Source organism: Ornithodoros turicata, chromosome 1, assembly GCF_037126465.1.
Source record: "Ornithodoros turicata isolate Travis chromosome 1, ASM3712646v1, whole genome shotgun sequence".
Lineage (NCBI taxonomy): Eukaryota > Metazoa > Arthropoda > Arachnida > Ixodida > Argasidae > Ornithodoros > Ornithodoros turicata.
Genome location: NC_088201.1, coordinates 38,077,894 through 38,089,129, shown reverse-complemented (window position 1 = coordinate 38,089,129; position 11,236 = coordinate 38,077,894). Strand labels below are relative to the sequence as shown.

At 41.2% G+C, this 11,236-nt stretch overlaps 1 protein-coding gene across 2 annotated transcripts in view; it reads right to left on the bottom strand.

The window, feature by feature from the left end:
• Nucleotides 1-504: 504 nt before the first annotated feature.
• LOC135378031 (transcription initiation factor TFIID subunit 4-like) overlaps nucleotides 505-11,236 on the bottom strand; it is a 28,465-nt gene continuing 17,733 nt past the window's right edge. For both annotated transcript variants that reach the window (XM_064610857.1, XM_064610858.1), the window contains 8 exons: nucleotides 10,512-10,699; nucleotides 10,103-10,272; nucleotides 7,027-7,157; nucleotides 6,813-6,938; nucleotides 5,440-5,496; nucleotides 5,179-5,286; nucleotides 4,865-4,915; nucleotides 505-2,051 (listed from right to left, as the gene is read on the bottom strand). In XM_064610857.1, coding sequence (XP_064466927.1) covers nucleotides 1,944-2,051; nucleotides 4,865-4,915; nucleotides 5,179-5,286; nucleotides 5,440-5,496; nucleotides 6,813-6,938; nucleotides 7,027-7,157; nucleotides 10,103-10,272; nucleotides 10,512-10,699 — 939 coding nt within the window. In that variant the 3' untranslated portion in view covers nucleotides 505-1,943. The remainder of the gene's footprint in view (nucleotides 2,052-4,864; nucleotides 4,916-5,178; nucleotides 5,287-5,439; nucleotides 5,497-6,812; nucleotides 6,939-7,026; nucleotides 7,158-10,102; nucleotides 10,273-10,511; nucleotides 10,700-11,236) is intronic.

The following is an 11,236-nucleotide window of genomic DNA, read 5'->3' as shown; positions in this document are numbered from 1 at the left end:
CCCAAGGAAAGTTATTTACAACACCAGCTCGCTTGCCTCCTACTACTTTGTTCAACCACTCAGTTGTAGTATACTTTGGACTGCGCCAAACGTAATACTTACAGAACTCCACACATTTGTTTTACTTTCTTCTCAGTAGTCCAGGTATTACATATTTTAAGAAGTTTTAACTGTTGTCTTCATGTTGTTCATGCAGTCTTTTGGCGAGTCTTCATGTATGATACGGGCATGTAAAGGTCACATTACATGCCACTAAGAGCAACACCCTTGCCTACGAGAGTGAAATTAAAAGCGCTTGGAAGAGGGGAAGAATTCTCTGCAGATTATTCGCAACAAAAACTAGTGAACTTTGTGCTGCGTCCATCAAAGAAATTGCTGAATTTTGGAAGGCACATTTTTTATAACTCAAGCAAACTCTCCAGCTAACTGCTAGTCAAATCCATTTGTACAGTCTTGCAGTCTTGGAACATACATCAGCTGCATTTGTACCACAGAAAAAATTGAAAGTAAATAGAAACCCACTTTAATGTCAATAGTTAAAGCACCAATCGGCTAAACAGGAACAGTCGGAACAGTTCATGCTTAGCTCCCATTTTACAAACTGATGCTGCACATACAAAACAATCCTGTCTATATCATCAGTGTGGGGTGCTTAAAAAAGTGGCTTTTAGTACTTCGACCTCTGAAATTTATTTAACTAAAAAAAAGGGGAGGTGGGGTGGGGGAAGGCAGAACATCATAAAGCTGGAGATGACGTTTCCACTGCAAAGAAAATTTCGGTGCAAAATATTCAGTTGCAGTGTTACCGTACTTCAAACTGTAGAATTACAAATTCCTTTGAATGACCACATGCCGTCCTCAACAATAAAATCCTATTAAATATCTCTTTCAAACATGTGCATACATAAGATTATTTCCTTTGTAATTTACAGGCAACTATCAAATATAAGGTAACTATTTTGTATCAAAGGTAAACATGATTCTTCCTGTCGAACTGAAACCAGATGTTTTGTGTAGGTGGCATACTTACATGTACAGTGTGGTTATGTGTTGAATAGCACAAAAGATGGTATTTACAAGCAAAACCCATCTCAATCCATTTCAGTTCTTGAATTTCAGAAAATGGGAGATAACAGCTGTACTTCCAGGGCACAGTACAGGGGCTGAAGAATGTCTCTTTGAAAAGCTGTGCTAGCAGAATGAACGATGTTGCACTGAATATGTGATGACAGTCGATGACAATTGAAGAGGACAACAAAAAAGGGAGCAGTAACGAAAACAAGCAGGAAATAAACTATAACGATCCCATGTGGCCTTCTGACATCGTACACATCTTTTTCGTAGTTTTCTCCAGTAACAGCACAGTCTTAGTGCTGCAACATTTTTCTTTTTTTGATGGTCTCTAGTTCTTATCACAGAAATAGCAGTACCACTTGTAGGGCAAAGAAGGCAAAGGCTACAGGTATACAAAACCAGTGGGGGAAGAGAAACCCTGGCAGTTATAAAAAGTGTGTATAGACATATATACAAACTTGCACTTGCAAACAACTAACAGAAACACAGCAAACATATAACCTAAGTAGGAAGATGCAGAAAGGACAAAGACTTAAAAATTAAAATGGTGCTCCACAACTGCACACAGCAATGTCACAAAGAGGTCGGAGTTCACAGTGGTCATAGACCGTCGCAAAGGACCCTGCACGTAGCAACAACGTCGGCCCATCAACAACCAGATGCATGGCAGGGCAAACACCGGACGTTTGCCCCCAGGTCATGGTGGCCATAAAAAGCAGTTAATTACTTTAAAAACCGGGAGGGACGGCACGTCCTATTAGCGCTCCCCTCAATGGCCCCATGGGGCAAGTGGTGGGGCTGCACATGGCGACCCTGGCCACCAGGGGCCAGGACGGACACATGATTGGGTTCAAGAAAGCACTTGTCGCCTACTTCAAATAGGACTTGTAGAGGAAAGTGCTGCGAATGCTTTCCCTTTCCTGCTCCATAAGGAACAAGATGTCTTTCAGGTTGACTCGCTTTACCCTTGGCCGCATCTGCAAAGCAAGTAGTGCACAACGAATTAAAGCTAAAACTAAGACTGTTGGTTTCGACGTAAACAACGAGAATTGGCCGAGGCAGACCACATTTTGGGACAACACAGACACGTAAGTCTCACACGCTCAGAAATTAACGAATTCAACCAACTCAGGGAAAAGAGACCCAGGTTCGATTCCTAGCGTCAGCACCTCTTTTCCCTGAGTTGGTTGAACTGTTGGTTACTTTGAGAATATTTCACGAATAATGTGTTCATACTAGACAAAAAATAGTCCAGCAGAACCAATACAGCCTGATCCAATATATTATGTATAGCAGAAAGCATAGATCCGCTATGGTCAGTGTGAACGCTATAGCACCAGCTCGAAATAAAAATGTTACGTATTCGATGAATCAATGAATAAATTTCAAGCGGGCAGTTACATGCTGCAAAACAGAATGAAACTCAAGTGGTGTGACTTTTCAAGTATGATGTTTCTATGCACACAGTAAGAGTCCCTGTAATGAAAAACAATCAAAATTATGCAATATGATTTGCTAGTATTACATACTAGGAAACTGCTCTCAATGTACACATTTCTTATGGTATGCAGTCAGTCACTGACACAGGTTTAGGTTCACCATGTTGAATTCCTGTTATGCTTAAATCACCTTTAATGGCGACAACATGAGGATTTGTTTTGCACATGACAGGCAAACAAAAGTAGCCACAACTTATACGTCATACACAGCACAGTTTGCTGATAAGCTGTGTGTAAACCTTCTGGTAGCATTGTTACTGGAAAAATGATGCATCGTTTTCTCAGGTCTGTCTGTCACAGGCCAATTAAATGAAAAAGTGACATAGTACAAGCTATGCCAGGTGGTGATAGAAGGAGGAGGAAAAACCTGAGACAAGGGAATAAAGAAAATGGCACAATAAAAACGTTCTGAGAATTTTGTTGTGTTGTCTTCATCCTCTTGTCTCTGGATTTTCCTCTTTACCAATAAAATACCTTGTGCTCAGATTTTCTTAGTAAGCACATAATGTAAATGACAACGTACGGGTAAACAGGTCTGCGTGACTAGCAGTTTACGAATATTTTTCTTTGGATACTGTGGAACTATCACACAAGCCCGAAGACGAAAATTTAACGTTACAAGAGGACTGGGCGCAGGTAGTAGTTAGTACCTTTATTTTATTGCCACCACTGTACCATTTGATAAGTATGTGTGACATTAGCCAATGTATTAGCAGAAAATTTTGTTGTACATTGAGGTGGATATCATATGCAAGACTTGTGAGGAGGTGTATCCATTATGCTCACAGGGCTCAAAACATGACACCTGCAAAGAGCATGCCAGGGCTACCAGAACCTATGTCGAAATCACTATGAATATGGCTCGCAACACACTGGCCAAGAGTGTACACAAACTTTGTCAGGCTGTTCATGAAGAAAACTCCTGTTGTTCTAGTAGATGCATTTTTAAAATGACTAAGAATGTGGATCATGCCTGCAGCAACATGAAGTGCAATACTCAACAGGTAACAGTCACTGGCCACAAGCTGAATCCCTAGCGGTATTATGCGGTTCTTGAGATACTGCTTCGTCTGTCCTATATGACGTTGGCTGCAGGAGAAGGAAATGGAGCATACACAGATATACTCCTGTGTTTTGCAGTTTGACGTTTTTTGAAAGAGTGGGCAAAGATTGGGTTTTATTTCAGGAGCTGTAAAATGGAGTAAAGTCATCAGGCAATATTGAGTGGAAAAGCAAGTTTCCTCACAAAACGTAAAGAAAGTGACTCTCACATTTTAGATGAACACGAGCGGAGTGCACGTGCTTAGCGTTCTCAAGTCCCCGTATTGGTGGCTGAATTTGCACTTTGACAAGTTCATTTTCTTTTTTTTTTTTTCTTTTTTCTTTGCATGTGTGTACGTGTGTAAGGGGGGTGGTAGTTTACCCTAAGCGAAGATGACACAAATCCGGGGGTAAAAATGGGGTTCTCTGGGTTTAACCACAATGCTAAACCACAATGCTCTAACCATACAGTGCTTTTGGAGAACATAACGAGGGTGTCTGGTGCATTCCCCGAGTAAGTATGTAGTTTTTTCTTGGCCAATTAATTATCAGTTAATCCTGATATGTAGTAATTATTAAAATGCAGATAACTCAGGGATAACCTGCATCACAGAGGTTTTGTACTGATGCACTTTTGTGCTTCTGTTCCTACTTCTCTGAGCTTGCATTCAGAGTACCCCAGTTTTCCTTACAAACACACAATGCACTTGTTAACATGAAGCACTATAAATGCAAACAAAACTCAGGAAGGTGCAGCATTTGGCTGCTGCAGAAGCCTTCCACCTAAGTGAAGGCAACCCATTTTGGCACTGAGCCTTTAGAGAGCACACTTTATATCAAGTAGAAAACAATCAGAATAATGCTGAGCTTTCGTTCACTAACATTTAATACAAACACAAAAAAGAACACCTGTTTGGTGAATCTCAAACATTGCTTCAATTTGCGTTTAGGGGTAATGTACACCAGAAGAGTAATTCATGTGTTACTGTTGTGGGGATGATGTACTAGATACTAGAGTACCCTGTTTTTGTGATTGCAAGATCATGCTCTGTTGAAAATGTGTGATATTGAAGCGAGGAAATCCTCTTGCAATTGATAGCAAATGATTTATCACTTGAAACAACCAAGTAATGCTGAGAACATCACTGGCCGATCACTGATGCATTACGTAACACCTGACCGCTACCCCCATAGGTACAGGTAGCTGTAGAAATAAGGCCAAAGACATACAAAAACCCTTTCGTACTAACCGGAAGTTTTGATAATGAATTGCCAAGGCCAGATGCCGCTCCAAGACCAGCCTGAAATAAAGTAAGGATGCAAGAGCTCTTCACAAATGCGTACAAATCAAGGATCTTAATAAGGCAGCTAGCCTGTAATGGTATACTGCTACTATAGCTACTACTTTTTGGTAAGCCCTTGAAGTAGACTGGATAGGTTTATATGTTGTATATGGATTTATATACTTCAAAGATTTCCACATTTGAGAAAAGCTTTTAACCAAACATTTTATTTCGAATATTCTTTTGAGCCCACCCAGGAAGAACAAATAGGGGATACATACGCCACCACTTCCATTGTCTATTTTCAGCTTTTTTCTTGGACCTATCGCCAAAAGTGCTGTCATGTTGGCTTCTCGTTGTCGCATTTCCTCCATTTCTGCCTTTTGCATCTGTACACAAACACACAGAGATGTTACTGTTTTTGCAGACATTGATGGCATCAGCTCCGCATGCATAGGAAGGAAGGGAGGAAGGGATGAATGAATGAGTAAGAAACTGAATAGTTTATGGCTTGGGAATGCATAAACCAAGAAGTGACTCACCTCTTTTGCTTTTTGCTTTAGCTTTAGCTGTTCTGGATCCTCCATTTTTGACCTACTCTAAAAATAAAAGTAAATTTATTTTTAATTAATTTACAATGACAGACACATTCAGATTTTACAGATTGCCACAAGACCTCCGCACTTTCTTTCAAACCTGACTTCGAACAGAAGCCAAAAGAAGCAAAACAAAGGTGTGTGCCATTCTGAACAAGAGCACACACCTTACTGAAATTGCAGGAAGCAACTGACAGTTTACATTGGTTTCAGTTTTGACCTCTTACAAGCCCACTTCTCTTCATTACAATTAGTAATAATACAACATTCCACATGAGATTTCTTTTCTTTACACAGCTTGTATTTCCTGATGTTCTAAAATGTGTAGGTGCATGCCTAAACAGTGCACTGTGTGGACAGATGAGCTTCATGACAATGGAAAGCGAGCTCACACTTGTGTGTTCAGGGTTGTGAAAAGCTAACATGTTTATGCTGTGTGACCACTTTCCTCTATGAAATATATATACAACATACACCTTGCATCATGAAACCAATGCGTGGCGGCATAGCAACAGCAGTAGCCAGTATAGGATGTGACAACAGGCATGAGCGCGCACAATTGAGGTTGCAGCGTCTAATTTTGCAGTGCCATTTGTTCACATTCAACAAAAGGGCTGAAGTGGACATAGTTTTTATGGAGTTTTGTCTGCATGCCCGACTGTCTACTTTATCCCTGCCGTCTCATTCTTGTCTGCATTGTGCACTGCAGTTCACCACGCTGACAACAAGTGTGCTTTTGAGAAGCAAAGCCCAGTACAATCAGCATAGAATCAGTAGAATGCATGTGGTTATGCTAACAGCTTCCCATCCCACATTGATGATTTCAGAGAGACACAGGGTTTAACAGGTTGTGATACTTTATTGTGTAACTTCAAAAATCATGCACATCAAAACAACCTACAAAAAATCCTATTCCTCATCTATACTCATATAAACAGACCACTGCTATAAGTGTACTGCTGACCTACACTATCACAATGAGCTGTCAAGCAATTGATTGTAGGATTTTTTTTTATTGATTTGCTATTATTGTGTAACCATAGTATTTCATATTACTGTTTATGTTTGGACGTATAAATGTTTTGTGGCACATATAACATATACATACATTTGCGTACTTTGACTGGATGGTTTTGTGTTGTTCTTGCGAGCAGGGACACCGTTAACGTGTTACCACAGCTTCCTGCCCTCTCCCTCTATGTCATGTCATTGTGGCATATAAAATGGTTTTAATTTAGTTCAATATAGGGACCTATGTGATCAGTATCTCGAAGAAACTTCAGGAGGAGCAACAGAAAATGTAAATGCATCAAACATACCTTTGCAGCCCTCAGAAGAATTTCCCTTTCTTGTTCCTCATGTCTTTTTTTCTCCAGCCTATCCAGCTCCTCAAGGAATTTCAGTTGCCCTTTCACATCCTGTGTTACTTCATACCGAGAGTCAGTCTGCAGACAAAAACACAAGTTTTGTGTGCAACCAGCTGTAATTTGACAGGCCACTACTAAAATGAGACGCAGTAGCTACAGGCAATACCTTTATGTTTTCCAAACGATGTTCAGCAACGGCCCCAAGTTTCTGCACCAGTGTTTTTAACCGCTCTTGCGTTGCATGAGAGATTAAGGCTATTGCATCTTGTGGGATTTCTTCAATTCCATGTTTCGTAGCTAAAACAAAGAGATTATACTGTTGCTGCAGCAGTGGGTCCTCACTCTTTATGTGGGGCACATTATTTTTTGACTGTTCAGTCGTTTGGAACAAGCATTTATACCGCGTATAACATGAGACTTACAGTGTAAACCTGGTCATCTTAAAGGAAAGCAGACCATATTTACTCGAACATCAGGCTAGACTGCAAGTTTGTGTCAACACTTGAAAATGTTGAATATTTTTTAATATTACAGTCACCGACTGATTTTTCGGGCTTGAAGGAGCCACAACATCAGCCCGCATTATCGAGCACTCCCAATTTTTAGACGAAGGCTTAAATCTGCAATGTTTAAAACAAAAAAGAACTTCGTTTGAGCACTCACACTGGCTTGAAATAGCTGTCGACACGAGTTTGATTCGCCGCGCGGACACGGGATAACGCATCGCGGCAAATTTCTGCTAGCGTAGCCTTTTCGTGATACACTTCCATGACCGTAGTAACCAGTAGTAACGGCCATAAGAATCGCTGCGGTTGACGGGGGCGCAAGAGTAACCTCTTAGTCGCTGCCACTGTCATCTGAATCTGCCGACGGCGGATCGAGCACCTGACCGACGATGTCGTCAACCGAAAGTTATGGGCAGAATTGGGCATTGTTGTCCATGTCTGATCATCTTGACTTGACAATGACATTCCGTCAGCTGTCTTGAAGTTTCGGAACGCGTCTGGAACGGAGAGGCAACGCACGCGCAACTATAAGCACCGCCTTCGCGAATGCGTTGGGTCGGTGCATTTCCCTTCGTAATGTCGTCCAAAATATCGAGTCCCAAAATACACTGTAACGCGTTTGTGTTGGCTCTTGGAAGACGAAAAGTCCAAAAAAATAGGCATGCTCGGAGTGAAATGAGTACGAAAAACCGGGCACTCCGTTCGAAACAGAGTTCGAATTATTGGAAGCTGAAATACATTGGTTCTATGGGGCGTTTGACGGTGCCAAAAGTTTTGTCCCCAAAATTGGAAAGTCTGAATTTTTGGAGTCCAAAATATTGGTCGGCGACTGTAGTATGTGCCTCAAGCTGTATAACGGTATCCAAAATTTTCTGTATCTGAAGCCTTTGCACAATCTCTGGTGGACACTTTTTTGCATTGTTTACGTTGAGCTTTAACTCTCATGTCAATAACCTTCAACTTTTAGCTCTAACAAAAAGAGTACAAAGGAGTAAACAGGACAAGCACTATGCTGATGTTTGTTGACATCGACACAATCCTCGTCACCTCAGACACTTTGCCGCCTGACGTACTACCATGCCACTTCACCATTGACCCTAGCTTAGTGAGTGGCTGATGCCTGGGGCCCTATCCTGGTCAAAGTAATCTACCTCGATTACTTGAAATTTCTTCTGTCATTGGTGCACAATCAAAAAAGGCGTGAATATTAAAAGCGGGTTGACACCTTCTATCAACCAATCGCCCCACGTGTTATCTTGGAAAGCGACCCGCCTTATCGGTGTTTCCTCCTGAGAATCCGAAGACCACACCTGTGATCTGCCTGCCCTGCCTTGTTGCTTCGGTTCTTAGGTGTCGGAAACAGAAAACTCTACCGGCGTAAAGCTGAATTTCGTGGAAAATGCGTGGAAAAGAACGCTGATAATTTCCTTTTTTGCTGTTTGTCATTTTTCTTGACGTACAGGTGTGCAAGACGGCAATGTTTGTGTGACACCGTGATTGTACTTGGCATTTATAATTCGGTATGTACCCGTGAGATGGCGCTGATGGCAGGCAACAAAACGGACAAAACGATAAAAGCGCGAAGGATCATTGCAAAGGGTCGAACGGACAGTGTGGCGCGAGCCGTAAACGCGTTTATGACAAATCGGTTCGTGCTTTAAAACTTGAGCTTTATTTATGAGCTTTTCTTTATATTTTTCTGTGTGTTCGTGTGCTCGATATGCGGAATTATAATTCGCATTGCAATATGCTTCTTTTGCTCGTGAGCTGTGGGGGTGCGAATGATACCGCAAATGAGCATTGATAGTTTTACTCAAGAAACAGTGAACTTTGATCGATGAGTTTTTTGTGTGCACACCGCTACGTTGCAATAACATTGATTGTACGACGTACGGCTCGGACGACGCTTCGAAAAGCCCGCCGCTTTCACGCATACGATGCCGCGATCGGCGCAGAGAAACGGTGTTACGTGGTGCTTTTTTCTCATCATTAAACACAAACGAAGAACGACATGAATTTTTTGTTGTGACGAGCACATACAGACTTTATACAACACAATAAACGGAAATGCACATGCGGACCCATCACGAAACCCATCGCCGCTCAAAGTAATCGACCCTCTTTCGCTAGATTACTTTTCAGCTTTGAAACTAATCTTTTACGTCATTGTTACGTCAAAATGACGTAGGGTCACGGTCCGAGATTAGGGCTGAGAGGCTGCGAAGGAAAACTAGGTATAAATTTCAATTGAAACTGGCGGGATTTAAGGGCGGGGTATTTCGTGGCAGCCCCGCCCTACAGCTTGTGACGTAAAGTAATCGAGGTCGATTACTTTTGACGAGGATAGGGCCCCTGGCCAACTAGTTCCTAGAACACCATACAGATGTGATGCACCACCCACTAATTTCACTAGAAGGTGAAATGATGGATAACTCCAGGAGTGCAACATCAGTGTTATGGCTCAGACGTCAGTAGCCCGTAATCTTATGAGCAGTATGTGACATATAAATATTGTTTCTAACATTTGACCTTGCTTGTATTCAAGATGAGTGAGTAATTTCATGCACCTTTCTTATGTACCTTCATCATACATTTGGTGCTGCCTCAAATTTCAGTAGATATCATGCATGCTCTAACTGATTGAACATAAGAAAGATAAGTCTTACAGCAAGAACACTGAAATGAAACCAGAATGGGAAGTATGTTAAGTCAGTGAGGTGGTGTAGGGATGCTCACCTATACTAGTAATTCTTCTTTGAAGGGTATTTGTGAAAAGGAAGTTTTCATCTTTACAGGAACGAATTTGGGTGCCAACGATTTCTGCATTGGATGCCAGGATGCGTTGGCTTTCTTCCACAAGATTGACGCCGCCCATAGCAGCTACATCGTTGATGTCATCATCGTCCCTGCATTAGAGCCAATTTTTATGCATTTCAATTTCTTTTGCAGTTCTTCATTACACTTACTTCAATTCTTTTATTTACTACTTAATGCAAAATGCTTACACTTAACATATGCATGATATGCATAAAATAGATTCCAGGTGGACTCGCTAACCATCAAGAAACAAACTGTGCTACAGGTTGTTGCAGTCAAAATGACAAGGATACACAACTTCAAAAAAGTGGCGTAGTTAGAAGTGTACCTCAGTGACGAGTAGGTTCGTTTTTCTTTGAGAGCTGTTGGGGCCCGAGTAGTTACAGTGGTAAGTGGAGTTCCTTTCGCTTGAAGAGCCCCTACTGTAGCCGGAGATAATGCAGCTGCAAGGCTGGAAGTCTTGGCTACCAATAAGCTTTTAGTTGCCTGTGCTACTACTGTTGTCGCAGGGCGAGGCTGCACACACAACATAGCATCCAATCATAACTACTTTAAAAACTGTATTCACACAACTATTCCTTCATGGATCAATATAGAAAATAAATCGGTAGGAACGTGCAAGGACACAAAAAATATTTATGCATGCAAATTTCTTGCATTTTCTTTGTTCTCCCATAAATCACATGTGTTGCTATTGGTTAAGCATCAGAACCACAGACATATAATGGATACAACTTCACAGCTTCACAACTTCACAGATAAACCACAGATGGGCACGAAAATGTCTAGTGTACTTAGTTGTAAATATATGCTGCTTTTGCAGAACGTACTTAAGCTCCCAATGTAAATACAGTACAACCAGGCTATTTATAACATATCTATAGTTTTTCAGTGCCCTAAGTACTCTTAAATACTTTCATGAATAAGAAATACAAAGAAAATCCCAATTAAGTATGATGTTGCCCAGAATAATTTGGGTTGCATCAATCTATACTGTCTGCTACTGATTTCCACTTTTGCATCTAGAGATTAGCACATTTTGCCTTACAAGTT